General features: G+C 30.0%; 1 protein-coding gene across 3 annotated transcripts in view; it reads left to right on the top strand.

The window, feature by feature from the left end:
- LOC145323584 (cGMP-dependent protein kinase, isozyme 1-like) overlaps positions 1 to 21,791 on the top strand; it is a 255,551-nt gene that overhangs the window by 211,186 nt on the left and 22,574 nt on the right. For all 3 annotated transcript variants that reach the window (XM_080165960.1, XM_080165962.1, XM_080165963.1), the window contains exons 11-18: positions 216 to 305; positions 6,126 to 6,252; positions 6,957 to 7,066; positions 9,492 to 9,571; positions 9,755 to 9,809; positions 14,256 to 14,345; positions 17,838 to 17,888; positions 19,551 to 19,684. In XM_080165960.1, coding sequence (XP_080022086.1) covers positions 216 to 305; positions 6,126 to 6,252; positions 6,957 to 7,066; positions 9,492 to 9,571; positions 9,755 to 9,809; positions 14,256 to 14,345; positions 17,838 to 17,888; positions 19,551 to 19,684 — 737 coding nt within the window. The remainder of the gene's footprint in view (positions 1 to 215; positions 306 to 6,125; positions 6,253 to 6,956; positions 7,067 to 9,491; positions 9,572 to 9,754; positions 9,810 to 14,255; positions 14,346 to 17,837; positions 17,889 to 19,550; positions 19,685 to 21,791) is intronic.

Genomic DNA, 21,791 nt, shown 5'->3' with positions numbered 1-21,791 from the left:
CCAGACGTTTGACCATACAATCATGAACATCAAAAAGCAAGATTTAATACAGAGTTAATCCCATCCTTAATAGGGTATCCGAGCTATTCAACTATTAATCAATTTAAGTTTTTTATTTAAACAACCTGTATTTATATCCTATGAACTAAAGATATTCTTTGTTTTTCTATTTTTATCAATTTAATATCTATTAATGTTTGTTTCAATCTATCTAGGCGGTTACGGATGGTAAGCTGTGGGCCCTGGAAAGGTCTGCCTTCCAGAAGATTATGATGTCCAGTGGAATCAAGAAAATGGAGAACCAGGTATTTAATAATGCCAAATGTTTCAATCCCAGAGCGGGAGGGGACATTGGGTTGTTTATTACACTAGTCTCCAAAGTATTATACCAACTTTTTATTGAATTTTAATTGGTTGGTTCATTTATTTGAGTGTCCAAACATTTCAACCTTTAATTGTAATCTACAGAAGGGGTAATTTTGTGTTTTATCATTGGGGATGTTGTACATCTATGTATCGGCCATTGCCTTATCTCTTTAGATCCCTGTTTGATCTATAAATGGTAAATTTAAATTAAACGGCAAAGTAATATGATATTAATTCGAACTCTATTGTGAGGGAAAAACTTTCTTTAAAATTGTAGTTATTTCGCTCTATCGTATCAAAAAACTGAAAATGCACCTAGATAAAAATAAACTGTATCCTCTGAAAAAACTTTAATTGAATTTTTAAAACGTTGAATTGAGTTTTGGCTGCTAGTTAAGATAGACTACTGATTTTTTGGTGAATATAACCCTTATCAAATTTATCACTTACTTTGTCTGTTTTTCTGTGATTTTTTTGTCTTTGCTATTTATGGATGTTATCATCCTAGCTAAATCTTAAGATTAGCAATACTAATTTTTAATGACATGATTAAAGAGCAAAACAAAAGTATCTTGATTAAAATTAACTATATGTAAAAAGAAAACCATGGGGTTACTAATTATAGCAATTTACTAATTAAAACATTTAAAAAAACCAGGACTATTTTATGCAAAAATAACAAAACAAGGGTTAAGTTAAGAGTTTTAATCAAAATAAATAAACAAAAGTATGTCCTAATGTGTGTTTTACCAAGAACATTATATATTTCGTTGTTAGATCACTCAACTTTTGAACATGCTTGTCGAAAATATATCAGACATTATTACTTTCATCAATCTAAAACAATTAAAATTTGCTGTCAACAAGTTTTTAAGTAGGTAATACATTTTTTTTCATCAATTGGTGTAAATTTTATTGTTCTCAAACATAATATAACATGTAAGTCTAGCCTATAATTTGTAGCTATCAAGAGACAAACTAAATATCTATAAATATGGATAAATAAATTGATAAATTCCAGTGATATAGGGATTTAATAATACAAGAAGATTCCAAAACGAAATTATTAGCTTCTAAATCCTTCCTTCTAAATACTTGTTATGATTAAAGAACGATATATTTATTAATTTATTTACCTTTTCCTTTATATGGGAATAGAGAATAGTTTGCTCACAAGGGAACAACTATGATATACTCTTGAGAGTTTAGAAAACATTGCTTCTAGAATATTAAGATATTATTTCAATATTCAATACTCATACATAAATTACATATATATATGTTTTAATACTTTCAAGTACACTAAAAGTACTTATCATAATGAGTTTAGGAGCAAAGCTTCTACTAGAATGTATATGCTTTGCAATAATGAAAAAATAATCTAGTTGTTGAAACTAAATAACATATGGTAAAAGTGTTAATTTTCATTGTTTTTTGTCGACTATATGAGTATCGCATTTAATGACTTATCATTATCTTCCTTTTAAATATTAATTGCGTGTTAATCACGTCAACATTATATAGAATATTTATCATTACTACAATAGTACATTTAATTTTTAAATATAGTAGAGGCTATGGACACAGCAGTCTTTTAAATAGTAGCTAAGAAAGTAACTGGTTAATCAAGGACTATTTGCATTTGTTGAAAAAGGTAATTAACATCTGAAAAGAGCCTTGCCATTATTTTGATGCATAGAATTTTAAAATGCGTGCTTCTCAAACATGCATGTTGATTGACTCCACGGGAGTGGTGACGCATCAGGTACAAGCCCTCTCCACGTCACCTTTGAACATACTTAGCATTTAAAATTGCAATTTAACGCGCCCAATCGCCTAGGGTATCAACACCCACCAGACAACCAAAACTTTGATTGCACGACCTTTGTCTGAGAAGTCCTAACTGTGCATGGAAATGAGTTGCGCCTGTTTTGGGCTAAGGCATTCCCTCTACTATTTATGTCGTGCATCTGACATAACTGCAGTAGGAACCATGTTAAATGTCTTCGAACCTGTCACCTTCCCGACGACGAGCGGATGCGCTACGTGTTGAGCCACAGTCATGGGTTACTATCTTATTATTTGAAACTCTGTTTAACTGACTGTCTATCTTCTTTCTTTCGATCATCTTACTGTCTGACTTTTCATCTGACTGTCTCTCTGACTGATTGTCTATCTGACTGTCTATCTGACTGTCTATTTGACTGTCCATCTGACTGTCTATCTGACTGTCTATCTGACTGTTTATCTGACCGTCTATCTGACGGTCTATCTGACTGTCTATCTGACTTTTTTCTGATTGTATATTTTACTTGATTGTCTATTTGACTGTCTGTCTGATTGTTTATCTTATTGGACTGGCTTTCATCTATCTAAAATATTTATTTTGCTATTTATAATATATTTATGTTAAGTTAAGGCACTTCATCAAAGTTTCAAAAGATTTTTGCATTAAAGAGATTTTAACATTTGCTAACATGACTGTCTTATGTTAAAAACTGGGAGAGTTGAACATAATGAAAACTAGAATGACACTTTCCAAAGTAGAAAGGCTACCGTCATATCTTGAAGAGAAAAAGTCGGGTTATGAATGAGATGACATTTTCTTTTCTTTAAAATTTTTAAATCCCCTTTTATATCAAATATATAATTAGCTAAATCATAGCATCCTACTGGATATAAAGGTGGATAACTATCAATTGAAGAGAAGCTTTGCTGTTAGTAAAAAAAAACTCTGTGAAGTTTTAGTTTAGACAAATGATCTCCCACTGAGCAGTAATTAGTGGATTATACTCAACTTCACCAATAGAATGGCTCAAATTTTTTTTTTAATAGAGTTGTCCAAACTTTAAAAAGGAAATTAGAATGTTACATATGACATACTATAACAAATAATTATTAACTCGACCCTTACAATTTATTATGGATGTGGAATATAGATTATAGTTAAATGTACCATTAACAAGGATGACAACATCCATAAGTAGCGAAGCTCAAAAATTTTGAATGGATATCGGAAAAAAATAATAAATAAACTTGATAAAATAGGGAAATCACGAAAACTTAAAAATCTAAGAATCGATCTAGCACTGCAATTAATAGACAAATCTTAATGAAACTTCTTGGAAATATGTAGAATATAAGCATATTCATTCCCTGATAATTTCTGCCGTCAATCCTGAATAGGAGTTGAAAAAATCAAGAAAACTTAAAATTCTAGGAATCGATCTAGCACCTGAATTAATAGACAAATCTTATTCAAACTTGGTGGCATCATATAGAATATATAATTAATTAATCCCTGAAAATTTCAGCTCTCTATCTTAAAATGGAATGGAGATAACCACAAAAACTTGATAATCTAGGAATCGATCTAGCACCCCAAATATCATACAGGTGGACAAAACAATGTATAGATTAGATGGGCATATGGCAAAGGAATCTTCACTAAAAATTTCAGCTGTCTATCTTGAATAGGGACTGAGAAAATCACGTTTTCCCCATAGCGTTACGGACGGACTGGCTGACGGACAGACAAAGTGAATTATAGAGTAGCTTCGCTATTAAAAAAGAAAAATTTATTTATCAACAATTAGAGTATGGAACTATTATTTTAGAATGGTAAAAAAATCAAATAAATCTATTGTATTAAATCTAAAAAGGTCAATTACCTTCAATAATTGAATGTTTAAGATAATGCGCTATGAGCTCAACTAGATCAAATGCTTCATACCAAAGACGTTAAAAATGGTACCTACCTGCTTTGTTTGGCAATACATCAAAAGTGTGAGTAGGAGGATTGCTTTGGCCCAAAAAAAACAGGCGTAGCTCATTACCATGCACCGTGTACCAAAAGTATGAGGTCAAGGACCAAGTGTCTAACCTCTGAGTTGACAACTATATAAGAATAACTAGACCAAAATTAGAAATTTTGCACATTTGAACAAAAATTTGAGACAAATCTTAAATTCTTAAATCGAGCAAGTCTAATAAAGAAAGACAACTATTGCTCGATGATTTCAAGCAATAAACCAAAATGCTTAATTTTCATAGTGTGATTATTTAATGATATAGTCAAGTTGTCATAAAAGTCCATTTTATCAAAGATGATTACACATTCTCATCAGAATTGGCCCTTCCTAATTTTCTTAACTCAATGTAGAATTAAAATCGACCCTGCCTAGATTGGTAGCTACTGCTATAATTCTTTGTTAATCATAATCGCTCTACTTGACTCACATTAATATTCATATACACTTTTCATGCAGTTCAATACAGTAACTACAGTTAAGTACACTAAACACAGTAAAAATCTTAAGAAGAAAATGCTATAGGTACGAAAACAGTAAAGGTAAAATTATATGAACTTTGTGGAGCTAACCTAACTTAACCTAACCTAGCATCATAGCATGTAATACGTTTATTTTATAAAATTTAAGAACACATTGCTTTATAAGGATTGTGCTCATGGTTCATTTTCTCCCTTAGGCCAGTGACTCTAAGTGACAGGACTCTCACACCCATTTAGAAACATTTAATTACCCGATTTTTAAGCAAGTTTAAATGTGCATGATTTGTTTATAACAAATACAGATCCCCAATTGTTACTATTAATATTACATGTCAGTAATATCACATGTAGTTAACATTTTTAGCGGCTGAAGACTGGCGCGGATTGGTTTATAATTATACCCAAATATACAACCTTGGATTTGATATTCTAAGTTAGTACTTATTCCCAGGCATATACATTTAAAGTAAGCGGTTACTTCACTTTCAACTTATTAATATTAACATAAAGATTCTGCTACACGTGTAACTGTACAGCTGAATTTATAAGTACTTTTTATTACAATACAAGCGGTAACGCCCCTAGAGGCATCTAAGGGTAGTAAGTAGACCTTCTGCTTTCCTATTTAACTTTTTAAAGAAAAAGTTTTGTGGAGGTATTTTTTCCGAAGACGATTTTTCTTTTGTGGGTGGAGGAACCCTCCCCTTTAATATTTAAAAACCTCCTCTGCCTCAGAGAAGCTTTAATGGAAAGGTTTAGAGGTAATACAAACATATAGACAAGCAGACATCATGTTACTTATACATAAGGATTTAATTGAGCAACTTTAACACTATAATTTTAATGCCATTATTGATATGATCGCACACGTTATAAAATACAAAGATGAAATACATTTATAGATCACAATTACTGGTTGACACGATTGGACACTCAACTTGATGAACCAACCAATAAAAATTCAATAAAAAGTCCCCAAAGTTGTTAAGCCAACTAATAAGAAAACGTCATCATAAACCTTCGGGGCCTAGTATTAAGTACAGCCTAATGTCCCCTCCTTCCTGAATATAATAGATAATGAACAGATCTGTTTTGGAAGATAAATACATTTATGCCGTTTTAACAAATATCCCCAAACATTTCAAATTATAAGATGAAACTTTGCTAATTAAAAGTTTTTATAAATATTTTCTCAAATGACCTAACATTTTTATATGTACATGTTATTATGATCTTGTGTAACTTATATATAATTATATCATTAGAATTCTTTTTACAAATAGATATTTAATTAACTTTATTTGACTTAGGAAAACCTATTTAAAAGTTAGGTTAGTTTAGGCAAGTTCCCACTTTTTTCTATATAACTTTATTTTTGCTTATTAACTTAAGTATAAATGACATTGTTCAAATTAGAGTCGAAAATGTTTAATATAGTTTGCCCTGTACTAATTCTTCATTTTTTCAGGTGAACTTCTTAAAGAGTGTGCCGCTGTTGTCCACCTTCCCCACCCCAGTTCTGGCCAAGATATCAGATGTGCTGGAGGTTGAACATTTCAAGAAGGGAGACTTCATCGTCAGAGAGGGAACTTCAGGTCCGTTGTACATTATTTTTATACAAGATTTTATAAATCAGGAAGGGAAAGACCTTAGCAGATAAATTGATTTAGATCCCAAAGTTAACTCTAATAATTAGAAGCCGTTTATAAAAATATTGATGGAAGGTTGGGGGGATAATTTATTTATTGTTAATTTATTTCTATCTATATTTTAAAAAGCAAAGCTTTTTTATGATTTTCTATTAGTAGAGTCCGTTAGCTCTTTTCGTTGATTTTGCCATATTCGAATTGTCCTACTTATTTTAAACATTGGATGATGATTCCTTAACAGATAGGTTCATGATAAAATTTAGGAAAGTCCATCCGTTGAAAACATGAAGATTTTTAACTTTTTGGACAAAAAACTTTTTGTGTCTAATTTTTGGAACATTGATTCCTAGGACAACAAGGTACAATATTATAACGAAGCATCTCTTTAATAAAGTCCTACAAATGTAAGTATTTCCCTAACCAAAATCCTGTAAAATACAAAATACAAAGTTCGCATTATTTATATTCCCTTAGCTAATCTTTTCAACCATAAAGCTCTTTGTAAGAGTTGATTGCTAAAGAATAATTTGTAATATCGGTAAAGGGTTTTTTGCAACTAATTACTTCAAGTGGAATTGAAATAAATATCAAGACTGCTTAAAGCCAATTACTCAAAATATGGATAAAATTCAATAACTTTTCCATTTTAGGAGATACATTTTACATCATATCTGAGGGTGAGGTTACTGTCACAAAGAGAAACAATGAGAAAGATGAAGAAATCAGAAAACTAACCAAAGGAGAATATTTCGGTGAACAGGTACAATGTTTCATCATTATAGAAAAAAGTCAACACGTCTGTAGGTGAATATGTACAAACAGATCTCGCTTTTGTTCTTTCAACAGGTTCAATAAGTTTTGGGTTTAGGGAAATATTTAATGTTGACAATATAATGTATACTAACATTAACGATAAATCTAAAGTTATTACAATCTGATTAATGTTTTATACTGATAGTTATTAGAATAAATTATGCTAGTTTTTGTTTACTACATATATGTGTTCTGTGATATTATTTGGTAAAACACCACTACCGCACAAAATATTACTTTCTTTTGTCTTAACTATGCTTTTGACATATTTTACCCTATATCCCTCTATTTAGTTGCTTTTGTGTCTGATTTGATTCTTTACAGCTATTCAATAATAGTTTGACGGTAATTATTGCACACTGTTTGTCTTATGTTTTGTACTCACATACATGTATTACATAAGCAAAACAATCTTACAACATAAAGTTTACAAAAAGTTTCTTAGAATTAAGTTAAAATTAAAAGACTTCCCAGTTTTCAAATTTTAGCAGAGTTGTATTTACATAATTTTAGTAATTTTCTTAGATCCCTATTTTCGCATAAAATAATGTTTTGGTTACATTATGTGAATACCAATATATAAATATTGTTAAGTGTTTGCCTAATCATTAAGTAGACATTACTTACATCTTAAAACATTATAGACATAAATAATTAGATAACTAATACCAATTTTTAGAAACGTTTTACATCTAATATACAAAATAGTAGACTGAAATAATAAGAATAGTAAAAAGACACAAACAATTTTCTGCAGAAAAGTATATCAAATAATCGACCTCCTATTATTAATTTTATTAATTTGCCCAGCCTCTGCGGGATAGTCTTATCACTGCGAGATACTAACCCAACTAATTTGGCTAACCTGTCATAAACATAAGCTATCCTAAAATAAGCATCAACAGTTAATTTGGTTCTAGCACGAATAAATCTTTCGCCTTTTAAAACACACTCTTAAATGGCGAGGAAAGGAATGTTGGAAATAAAATAAACAGCAGAATAATTTAAGACGGTTAGATACGACTGAAAGATACTTTTAAATCTTAACTATATGTAAGTGCATAGGAAGTAATTCTCTATTATATATTTTTCTTTTTATGTTTTACAGGGAAATATAAAAAGAGTTTAACTAATATTTATCTAATACTAAAATAGAGATAATAATATAGAGAGTTGAAACCAGCGTGTCGGAGCCGTTTAATTTTGATGCGGCTCCGACTCCGGCTTCTACCCTAAAATTAATATATCAATTTTTGTTCAGTATTGAATTTGATAAAATAAAATAAATAATATAAAATATTTTGCTTTTATTTGATTAAAGCTCTATAAAAGTAGAAGGATGTGTGTCTATTTGTTAAGTAACAATAGTTTTTCAGTTTATTATTTGGAAACTAGCGGCTTCGCCCCTAGCCTCTAGGGGCTTTATTTCTGAAGGTTCAGGGGAGAATTTTAAAAATTTTGTTTACATATTTTTAGATATTTTTTGTATTTTATAGCATTTTATTACTCTTTATATCATTTTATAACTCTTTATAACATTTTATAACTCTTTATAAATTTTTATATTGATTTATATTATTTAAAACCTTTGAAATTTTTCTTTTTTTTATTGTTTTTTTAAAATTAGTCTTTTTGGGGTTTCGCCCCTTCATGAGAAGGAAGTTATCACAATCTTTTTGAATTTGATAAAACACATTTAAAAGAAGAAAAGAAATTTAAAAGATGAAAAATAATTGAAAATATAAAGAAAATATAAAAAAGTATAAAAAAATATAAAAATTAATAAAAATATATAAAAACATATAAAAACATAAAAACATTAAAATTAGAATTAACATTAAAATTTTTTTTTGGGGGGGGGAAATTTTCATTTTTGGGGGGGGGTTGGGGGTGTCCCACCCCCCAAGAAAATAGCTTAAAACCACCACAGGACCAATAGGTATATACCCTGAAGAGTAGAATCCAATCGGTTCAGTGGTTACCAAGATCTTAAGCTTCAGACGGACGGACAGACATCAAGCTACTTTGTATTATAGATAGACCGTTGCCAAATTATAATATTCCTATAAAAAATCATTTTTAGCTAATCTGGAGCCGGAGCCGTTTTTAACGAAAAATACGGCTCCGGATCCGGCTCCACCAAAAATGTTGCGGCTGCTCCGGCTCCGAAATGCTGGTTGAAACTTTTGCCTAGTGACTACAAAAAGATCTTACTAACCAAAGGCTCAAACTAACTTTTTTATTTTTTATTTTTAAGCTAAAATTTAAATAGCAAATTGCCTCTAATTGCCACTAGGGGATAAGTCGAAAGTTGAAAATAAAGAAAAGGTAAAAGATGAAACAAAGATTTAATAATTATGACATGTTTTTAGGCTTTACTGAAGACAGATGTTCGTACAGCAAGTGTAGTTGCTACATCGGATACTTTGGACTGTCTCACCCTAGATAGAGAGTAAGCATTTTTATATACAAAATAACTAATAAGATTAGCGACTCTTTAATATGCAGAAAGATCACTTTGACAACAAATTGTCATATGTCAAACTGGCTTTTAAACTTAATTTTTGAATTGGTGACTAGTAAAGAAATTTTGTTCTCGTCATATTTAGATATCTATTTTATTGATAATTTTTAGGTCTTTCTTCCAATTGGTGGGAGATCTTAATGAACTTAGAGATAAGACATATAAGGTCAGTATTACCTTTTTATAAACCATTTCAGTGGCGTAGCTATTCTATACTTTTGACTTTATTTTTTTAGTAAGTATATAGTATAAAGCAATATATGAGAACTAAAAAGTATTTTTTTATTCATTATCTTTTAAAAATATGGAGAGGAAAATTAAACTATTTTTCCACTCAATATCCCTCAATATTTTTTCATTCAAATTTTCAATTGAATGTGTTGTTGCTAATCTTCTGTTGATAATTGCTTTCGTATTCTGTAACTATTACCATTAGAAAAAAAACAACAATGCCGCCATTTAATTACAATCATCCTTGTTATGTACTCTAGATTATGTAAAATATTTAAATATTTTTGAGAACATACATATCATTTTAAAGTAAATTAAATGTAAACAGTGCGTTGTTCTCAAAGTGGGTTGTATGTAATAGTTGGGATGTTAATGGTTGAAATGAAAAATATATACAAATTCAAACCAATAATATGGCTGGATTATACATTCACTGTGTTCTTTTTGGCCCAATTTACTGATTACAATTCAATATCTATTATATTTATTTCTAAAAGTCACAAAAATTTATGGCTTTAGAAAAAATAAGACAAAATGTAATAATAATAAATTAAAAAGTATTTGGTATGCTAAGCTTTAATGGATAATTTTTCTGATAAACAAACAATAGAAGTACAAATATTTTATGTCACTATACTTTTCTATAATTTAGACAAGTTTATCAATCTGGGTTTCTGTACCTTCAAAGATTTGAAATGTTGCTAAAATATTTTAAAAATTTGTATTGAAATTAGTAAATCATCCAGATAACTCTTCGCAATGTTAAAAATTTTCTCCAAGTTTTAAAAGTTTCCTAAAAAATAATTTATTGTTCTCTTTCCGTTTAAGATATCATAATCTTTAAGTGCTTTGCTACTTTTAGTTTGAACATGTTATAGAGTTTGTGTTGTATTCTGGTTGCGAAGTGGCTTGTAATAGTTTATTGATAAGATTTGACGTGTCTAGAGTGTTCATCTAAACCTACCCTAAAATCCCTTTGCTTCTTTATCAAAATTTGTATTGAAAACTAAAAATATAAATAATAAAAGTCTTATTTTTTTAAAGTTCAAAAAGTCCAATTAATTCTCCCATATTAAAATAATTGTTTCGCTACATTTCATAATTTTTATTTAGTTTAATTTTGCACCAGACCTGTAAGGTAGATGTTTTATTGCAACTTGAATGCAATATATTTATCAACATATAATAGATCGGATATTCTAAATATTTCAACGCTTTTATCTAATTGCTCAACCCATCATGTAATCAAAAATTATTATTTCAGCCACTAAAATTCCGTTAGGACTTCCCTAGGAAACTTATGGCTCTAGAGGAGAATTTGTTTCATAATGTTATAAAACTTCATAGGAAGGTTTTAAAGTTTTTGCTGCTAGGGCATGTTAAAGAGAGGCCTGCAAATTATTGATACCGAGGAGGAGGGGGGAATACCATCTTTTTTAGCCTTTAAAGATTTTATTTATTCAATAAGAAAAAGAAGAATTTTGAAAATTGGAACTAAAACAATGTTTAAGGGTCTTACCTAAAATCCAGATTATATGAAGGATTTATTATGAGAACGAACGGTGTGCGTCCAGCTGTTTGTCCATTAACAGCCCAAAAGAAAATTTCCATCGTATTTCTTATGAGATGATTCAAAGAAATATTTGAGAATCTATGAAATAATCAGTGTATGCCTATAGAAATGTGCAAGTTGTTCTGTATGGCCGGCCCTTGTAACATAGTCCTAGAGGCTTTTCAAACATAAATTTACAGTAAATTACAATTTGGTATTACTTTCTAATCTGCTGTGATAAAGCAATTGTTAAACAATAACGGAATCCGCGTTTTCTCTGCCACTTTGATAACACCAGTAAAACGAATGGACTTTTCTGTTTTAACAAATCTAGTAAATTTCCCATTCACAATACAGCATTAAGTAACATGGAACTTCCCTCATAAATTTACAAGCAATTTTGATACTTACTATAGTTTATTACCCACAAAAAGGGCCAGTCCGTCTATTGTGACGAATATATGTACATTGTACAGCAACTTAGTTATTAATGTTAAAATTATATTTTATTGATTCCAAACTTAGCACTCACATTAATCTGTTAATTAGCGTACCAACTCTAAAATAACGCCTTCACAAAACATGTATTTTTTGCTTTAATGCCTTTTTCAAATTGTATATATATAAATACCATTAAGAGAGTAAAGTGCTAATAATAAATGTATAAGATTTTACACACCAACTCATAGGCGTCCAAGGGGGGTATTTACCCCCCCCCCAAACCATTTTGGAGGGGGTAATTACCCCCCCCCCCCCAAAATAAATGTTCTTTAAAAAAATTTTTTTTGGGGGGTATTTACCCCCCTTCCAAATTGAATGTTCTTAAAAAAAAAATTGATGTACCCTAACTGAAACTCTTAAAATTTTTCTATTGGAATATATTTTTGTTTTGGTTAATTGTTGTTAAAATCCCAATTTTCTTTAGTTTCTCTCTCTTTTTATTGTCTTTTACATAATTTGCATCGTGGCAACGCCCCTTAAGGGGCAATTCGTCGTATGTTTAAAATGGCTTTTGATAGTTTATTTTAGGATAGGTTATATTGGTTTAGGTGATTGCCCCACATGGTTAAGCAATTGGCCCCCCGCAGGGGCTAGAAATAGGAGAGAAGCTTGTGTGAAAAAAACGAAGAAACGCCCCTTAAAGAGCGTTGCCACAAAAGGGACTATACCCCAATATAGTCCAACCAGTTAAAACAGTTCTTAACCATGATAACAAAAAATTTAATAGTTTGATCATGTTTTATTTGCTTGGGCCTTTATAAGGGCTAAAACCATCCCGGGGATCTATGATGTAATTGTAAAGCACTGAAGATTCCATAAAATAGATACCTAACTAAATTAAATATTTCATTAAATAATGAAAAAGAATTTCTATAGGCGATTTCTTTTGGGAGGATGTCAGGGTGTCTCAAAACTAGTTATAAAACTTACCAGGACCTATAAGACGCTTCACTTTAAAGTATAATCATATTGGTTCATTGGTTAGTGAGTTAATTATTGTATTTTTATGTTCTAAAGAATGAGATACTACTATATATTTGAATAGTAGTGGCGCCCTTAGCATCTAAGAACTCGTGTTTTCTAAAGGGTAAAAAGGGAGGAGAAAAATAGCCTAAAACCACTCAAAGGATTGACCTATAATAGTGTGGAACCATCATGGGATCTATGTGAAGCTTTCCTAAAAAGGAGAACTCAGTATTAAAAGTAATGAAATCTGAAGCTATAGTCAAATAAACCTTACTTACTACTTTATGTTATAGGATAGTACTTATTAACTTAATAGATTAGGTAGGGGCTTTTTTTACATAATTAAATTACCCCCCAAAAAAATTTTACCCCCGGGGTAAATTAGTTTCGGGGGGGTAATTACCCCCCCCCAACAGATTTGGGGGGAGTATTTACCCCCCCCCCAACAGACTTTAGGGGGGGTAATTACCCCCCCCCAATCAAATTTTACCCCCGGGGGAAAAATTTTGGGGGGGGGGAAAAAATTTCGGCGCGCTTCGCGCGCCATTTTACCCCCCCAAACACGAATTACCCCCCCCCCTAAAATTTTTTACCCCCCCCAAAAAAAAAGCTTGGACGCCCCTGCACCAACTTCCAATCTAAATTTACCCGCCCACAAATAGTGCAAAATAAAATAACCTGTGGAACAACCCCATCCATATTATTAGCGTGATTTTTTATATTTCTTTCCTAAGACGATAGTTTTATAAAAATCGATATTGCTTAATTGTATTAGCAATTTTTCTTATATTGCCTACATTACATGAACACGTTTTAAATATAGGTCTTTATCTAGAGGTAGCTGTTTTGATCTGTATTCTTTTCTATTACAGACACTTACACACACACACACACCTACAAATAATATTTTATACAGCTATTTTGTTTATATATCGGTATGTCATATTTTATGCATTAGCTTTTCTGCAGATTTCCCTGTTATTGTATTTTCACCAAACATAAACTTTTTTGAAGACCTTTATTTACAGATCATTTTAGCTTAGTTAAGTTAATGTTAGAGGTTAAGAATTAAAAAAATTATGGGTGTTTAAGTGATCCAAAAATAGGTTTTATTAAAAGCACCGCTTATCCGATATTCATATTATAATTCTGATGAATTGCTTGCCTTCAATGGATCCTAGCCATGTAGGGCAACTTAGAACCTTACTTAACCAAACTATCTTATGACAGGTGAAGTGTTAAGGCCAGAAATATATTTTCATAAATGATAAAAAAGTCCCCGCCCCTTTATTTTCAGACTTTTTAAATTTGATGGATTATAACTAATTGTTGATTATGATTTGAATATTTTCACTATTTTAGGACATCACTAATGGCAAAGCTGAAGCGAAGGATCGTCAGGTTGTAGAGGTTAACAAAGAGTTTGCTGAAGTCACTCTTGATGATCTAGAGGTAAATTTTATCTACATTTTTTCCAATATCATTTTAAAATTGAGTTCAGTCAACATTCACATAGGTAAGGTATACATATAGTCCTTATATTGATGGAATAAAGTAACGAAACTAATTTGTATTCCTGGGCCACTCACATATTATCCAATGTTGACGTTTTTATAACTAGGCATGTTGATAATATGTCAGCCATGACCACTTTTGCCATATAGTCAACACAAACCTTTGAGATTCACTTCAACGTTACACACTGAAGATGTTTAAGGTGTTCGCAGCAGTGTATTTTATTCATTGTTACATGTGCAAAGCTATATATACCACATGTTGAACTTATCATCCTTGTTTAACTCAACTCTAAGTGGTCATAAACGTTAAATATTTATAAGCATTTAAATTAAAACCATTTTTTCTGTAAAATGTAATTCTTCTGACTTATATAATTATAGTTGTATGAAAGCTTCTTTACAATTGTACAAATTAAAATACTGCATACAGTTAATGAATATTCTCTATCTTTTAATAAAAAAAATTTGCAAGAGTTTTATAATTTTAGTAATTAATGTAACTTGAAGAATATTGTTTCCATTAAACATATATATTATGTATACTCGTTTTCGTTCTGGTAGCTCAAAATTGTAATCTATACAAAAGGATAACTAAATTGTTAAAAGTTTCGCCCCTAACAAATAATTACAACAGCTAGATTCCTTTTAAAGGATGTAAATGAACGTGCCTTTTATTGTATAATAGATATTCTAAAATGTAGCAGCATGCTTCCACGATTATAAAGGATTTCGTATTTGAGTAAATTTTTCTCAGATTTATATTTGCTGTCTCCATAGCATCAACAAGATTTTTCCAAGAAAATATATCGGTGCTTCCTTCCAAAGTACCTAGTGAGCACATATCCCAACCCTTATTTTTTTTAATAAGTTGAAATAAGAGGGGTTAGTTTTTTCTTTAGGCTTAACCCATGTAAAGGGCCCTATGCCTGCAAGGCTACCATGTACCTTATACATATAACCTAAACTACTCTAAAAGAATACATAAACACAAGAAAAACTGTGCTCGACTAGGCACTAAAAGGGAAATGATAGCGATATCTATAAAATTATCTAAAACAAACCCAGGACCAATACGAAGCTGCAATTAAAAGTAGGATAACATTACTTAACATTGATCCCTTGAATCCTGTCTATTTCCAGCTGAGACTGACATGAATTAAGATCATAAGATACTTTCTAAGACTGTTCATTGCTATTATATTACAGTCTAGTTACTGTGTTTTCATGTCTGCATTTTAAAATGTAATAAAACAATTGAAGGTTATTTTTAGAAAGATGTAATAGCTGGTGCTCAATTAAGATGATTACGAGTCTCGCAATTTGGTTTCCTTTTGGCAAACATTGTATAAACTTCTTTATTTGTTACAACAAGTGTCTCTACATTATCGCATACATAAAAAAATTGGGAATAGTCCCTTTCGCAGGGGCTAGAAATAGGACAATATCCCAAAATCTAAATTAGCTCCATTATTCTTATTCTGTTTTAAAAAAGATAAAAATGAAATATTTCTTTTCAAATTAGATTATAATTATTTCATGTGTCTTATACCCCAACTCTTAACAAGCTGATAAGGGGATGACCTTTTCTATGAATTGTCCTCTCCACGAATCCCTGACTTAGATACCACATTAATAATGAACCAATTGTAATACCACAATTAATATGCATAACTCATGAAATCGAGAAGTTTCTACAGTTAGAAAAATCATGGGTCTCACAATAGCTATTTATTTTTATTAGCCTTATTATTCAGTTTTATCAGAAAAAGGACAAATTGAAAAAACAATTGTGACAACATCCATAAACAAAAAAATGATAAGACTAATTCAAAGTTTGCCTCATATAGAAGTCTTAATTAATTTAGATTGGCGAGAGGTTATATATACTAGGTTTTAACAAATGAATATTAATATACAAACAAACATATAAAATTATTTAATTCTATTAGGTTTTAAATATAAAAATGTTTTCCTTAAAAAAAATTAAATATTTCGCTAACTGTGTCTAGTATGTAAAATTGTATTATGTTTAATTTTATTAAATTGAAATCATATTATTTAATTGGGAATAAAATGAGGTAGGATTTTCATTCTATAATGACTTTTCCTCCTTGTGCGAGCATTATTGTCAAATTATTACATATGAATACGAAACTGTAAAATATTATTTTTTATTTGTTTTTTTATTGTCTGTCTGATTTTATAGCTGTTGATCCAGAATTAAAATTTACTTTGGGTCCATAGCCCTAGTTGGGTTCAGGCCTGATTATATTTAAAAATAAGATTAAAAAGACAAATAAAGCATATTTAAAATTAAAAACTCACATTAATGTAGTAGCACTGAGTTATTGCGATATTACATAATTGCTTAGATGCCAGTTAAAAGGGTTTTTATACAATTTTATGCTTTATAACAGCAAATTTATATTTGGTATACAGTTTGAGAGGAAAAAGATATTTTTATGATTTAAGATAAATAAACTATCGCACAAATGATATAAAGGAAAGATTACTGCGGAATATTTAGATTAATTATAAATTTTCTAGTGGTTTTGAATGCACATTTTTGTATTAAGAGTTCATGAGTTCACCTCATCCTGTGATTAACTCTCTATACTTTGGTTTAATCATCAACAACGGGCGCACATAATTCGCACATGCATTATTCTATAGATGTCCCAGTCTGCAGTGTGCACAAGTATAAACATCTCTACATGTAAAGAAAATAAGCAAAGAAATAGTAATTTTGTTTTAGATATTTCTTATTTTTCTTATTAGTGCTTGCAATTGGTCATCTTTGGTTTTTACAAATTATTATTGCTCTCTGAGAGGAAAAGATATTACTTAAAATTTGCAAAAATAATATGATAGGTTGTTTCTCTAAAATATTCCATAGTACAGAGTTAAAATTCATTTACAATTTGTTTTCAGAATAATTATTCCTGCTCCCGAGTTAGCACATAATTAGGAACCATATACAATTTTCCGAATTTACACTTTTGGGGTTTCCAGCAATTTAGGACACATGTATACATGTGTGTATGTGTTTATATCACAACAGTAACTTTATATCTCATTCAAGTTTTGTTATTTACCGCATCGTATTATAGACAGCTTTCCGCGGATATAAGAATTGAAAACAGTTTTATGGGCCCCGATGGCCCAAAGGCCCGGGCTAACAAAACTTTATGGTATTAATTTTATAATTTTTATTCTGATATTCGTGGAAATTTGTAATATGATGCTATATTTTATTTTTCAGTATGGCTGATAACCGGTTCTAATTTAGAAGATACTAATTGGGTTCGAAGCTATACTGGAAAATAGATTCTTCAATGCTTTAAAATAGAAGGCGTAGAAGGCATACACATAAACATTTAATGTATAGAATTGCACTTTTACAAGTTAATTAATCTAAATTTTGTAGGTAATTGCAACCCTCGGAGTTGGTGGATTTGGAAGAGTTGAACTTGTCAAGGTAAATATTTTATCAAGATTAATTCTACAAAATGTAAATTATTTACATATATTTCTTCTTACCATGTTATGACCGTTTGCAGTCTTATTATATTGAAGCTATCTTTAATATGCATCTATGTATATTTAAGGCGTTTCCTTACAATTGTTTAATGTGTAATTTGATAATAGTTAATGAGATTATACATATATTCTAATCATTTTATACACTAATATAAACATTTTAATTAGTCAACATAGAGGGTTTTGTAGCGAAGCTAATCTACAAGATTCTAAAATTATTTGTACATCTAGTTTAAGAGAAAGCTCAAGTGTCATGGGTGACGTCATAAAAAATACGTCTATAAAGGAGGGATGAGAGGAGAAGTGTGAAAGGACACTCCTAAAAAAGAGATGGATCTTTATGACGTCACAAATAACACTTTGAGCTTTCTCCTAGTTTAAGTGTGTGTAATTCGACTGGCACCTATCTAGAACTATTCAATTAAGGAAAGGTGTAAAAATAGGCGTCAAATAAATCTTAAAATGCCTCTTTATGGAAAGGATAAATTAATTTGCAGGTTACTAATATTTCTTTTTAATCTTTCGATAATTGATAGATAAAGAAAAATTTATAGGTAGAATTTCCAAAAGGTATTTCTAAGGCCAAATTACAACTTTAAAATATTTTAAAAATATTATATTAATCTTCTTTTATTAGCGTAATACTTGCTTATTCATCAAATCAATACCTATAAATGCCAATAAATAACTCAAACTTTTTTTTAATGCCTGTTTAAAAAATCGCACTAGACCAGACTTGGTTAACAGTTAGGGAGTTGACTCCATTTTTATAGAAGCAGAAATATAATCTATGATTACGGTTTAGCCCTCTAAAACGTAATCTACCATTCCACTTTCCCCTCTTTTGGTGATGATATCATCAACGCCGATATGATTTTTGTAATCTACTATTTTAATTTTGCCTCTCTTGGTGATGATATCAACAATGCCGATATGATTTTTTAAATGTACCATTCCACTCTCAAGAAAGGCGAAACTGGAATAATGGTTTACACTTTTAACATCGACATAATTAAAATCATACATACTATTTTTAAATTATGTTAATCGTAAGAATGTATAATTTACTATTTGTAATTAAAAATATTTTATGTAAAATAAAAATAATAACTAGAATATACCATTACTATTATGTCGATTTAAATAAGGAAATAAGCTGATGTGTAAACATAAATGTATCATTCCAGTTTCGCCTCTATTGAAAGTGGAATGGTACATTTCAAAAATCGTATCGGCGTTGATGATATCATCACCAAGAGAGGGGAAAGTGGAATGGTAGATTACGTTTTTAGAGGGTCAAAACCGTAATCATAGATTATATTTCTGCTTCTATAAAAATAGATTCAACTCCCCAACTGGTTAATATATTGTTTTCTGTTCATTTGTGCTATTCCTTTCATTATTTTGAAATAAGATTTGATTATATTATTTGGAGAGAAGTCACTCGACAAATGAATAAAAAGTCATTATCTAATCTTTCATGAAAGAGCTTTCTATTGAACTTACGTTAGTCGGTAACTAATTAATAAATTAATAGTTCATACTTTTACCGACCATAAACCAGAGTTAGAAAATTTTGTAACAGAGTTTTATTTTCTAGTGTTTGAAGAAACCAAGCACTGCATTCGCGCTGAAATGTTTGAAGAAACAACACATTGTGGAAACACAACAACAAGAACATGTTTATTCAGAGAAGAATATCCTACTCTCTTGTAAACACAACTTTATCACAAGGTAATCATATACATTTGTAAGCCTCTGAACTCCCGATAGCAAATTTTTAATTGAATAATATTAATAACTTATTGCATTCTATGACATAATAATATATAACAATACAGACCTGTTATAATAAGTATTTAGACTATTTTTTTATTCTCATTATTTATAGAGGGACTATTCCTATTTCCTTTTAATTATGGGTCAAACTTCGCACAAAGAGCCGTAAAAATTATTTTATTTAATGGGCACAAGGACAACAGAATTAAGTTTATCATAAAGACCAAAATAAGAACGAGTAAGCGAATATTTAATAATGATATACAATTTTCTATATACACTTTTTTCCTAGGCTGTTTAACTGTTACCAGAACATTTTACAATAATTTTATCTAAATTAATATAAATTTACAAATCTTCATATAAAAAAATCTAAGAACATCTTTAAGGTCTGGTCTTCTGGTGTAGTGTATCCTTTTATGTTGGCCCTTATCTTTGAAATGGCTGAATAAATGAATGTAAGAGCTTCGTGTAATATTTTCCATGCTATCTGATATTCAAATTATTTGAATGCAAACAATTTCACTATATTTTGATAAAAGCAAAGATATGCTAAAAGCCACCACTGTATCTAATGGTTACTTTTAACAAAGGATGCTCACTTTCATGTAGCGTAGCTACTCTAAGATATTGTGACTCGGTACAATTTATCTTTTATTTCTGTCTATATTCCAAGATGATTTATACCTTACTAAAATAGGATGAAATGAAATCCCTTTTTATCACTTGTATAAGAACATTTATCTAGTTTTATATCTAACATATCTTACGTATACCTAACCTATTGTTGATTCCATTAGTTTTATTTAAAAAGAATAACTTTTGTTTAACAAAAGGAGTCTTATGTGTTCACGCCAGTTTAAAGTAGTCTTAAATCCTTGGTGATATATAGAAACAGACTCAAATTTTCTGAAAAACAAATGGTGTAAGCTAAGAATATTATTATATTGATTTTATTATATTTTTAGCTTTTCAGATCTCTAAAACAGACGCCTATAAAAAGTTTGTTTGTCAAACATGATGAAACTAGTTGTAATATTGACGTTTTTTAGTTAAAAAAATTCTGCTCGTTCTATGGAGTTTGTAAGTCTGTACATACACAAAGGCTTAAATTGCAATGACGCTTGCTTCATGGCAGCTGGTTTGCGGATAAAATATTTCTTACAACTAATTTCCCAATTTACAGAATATTCTTTTCTCTAGCAAGTGATATATTATACTTTATAAGTGTAAGTGGAATCATTAAGATAAACCTAAATGGTTTATTTGCAAATAAAACTTCTATCTAGATAAAATTCGCAAAATTGTTATAGTAGTAAATATACTCCTAGATAACAGTCACCTTATATTAACAAACTCCTCTTATTAAGAGCGCAGATACTTTATAACAAAATGTTTGTTGTTCATATCATAAATGTAAAATATTCGGTTTGGAGGTTTCTTACCTAGATATTAAAGTAAAATAATAGAGGAGACATGAGCTATATGCAACTTTACCCACAGGGCGGGAACCCTGTCCCTATTTTGTATTGGGTCTTTAAAATCAGCTTATAGCCTCGGAAATATGAACACATCCGAGTCTCTACAAAAGGGCCTCTTCCACTTGGGACAGGTAGTTGTCTATACCTCATACATTTATTATCCAAATCAATTTTTAAGAGTGCAAAGAATGAAGAAGAGTAGCAGTTCGCAAATCTACTCGAAAATAAAAATAGTGCCTCTACATTTTAGCAAAGTACATTTTGGCGTGAGAATTAACAAATATATAGTTTTTTTTTCAAAAATGAAATTAAAATACAGAATTCAAAGTAAAAATCAAAGCATTGTGAGCTTTAAAAAGATGATTTTGTATGATTAGATTATATGAACTAATGCTTTATTGTTTATTATTTTTTATTATTTTTTTGTGTTTGTTATTTTGTATGAACATAAGACAAAAATGTAAATATCCTGCTGAGCACAATAACTTGTAAAATTATGCTTAGAAAGTGTTAAAACAAACCTGTCATACAAAAAGAAAACATTAAAAGACCAGATTTTATATTTCTATAAAATTTGATAT

The sequence above is a fragment of the Acartia tonsa genome, chromosome 7, assembly GCF_053477335.1.
Source record: "Acartia tonsa isolate MP-2025a chromosome 7, ASM5347733v1, whole genome shotgun sequence".
Classification (NCBI taxonomy): domain Eukaryota; kingdom Metazoa; phylum Arthropoda; class Copepoda; order Calanoida; family Acartiidae; genus Acartia; species Acartia tonsa.
Note: the sequence above shows the minus strand (reverse complement) of the source record. Positions and strands in the feature narration are given on the sequence as shown.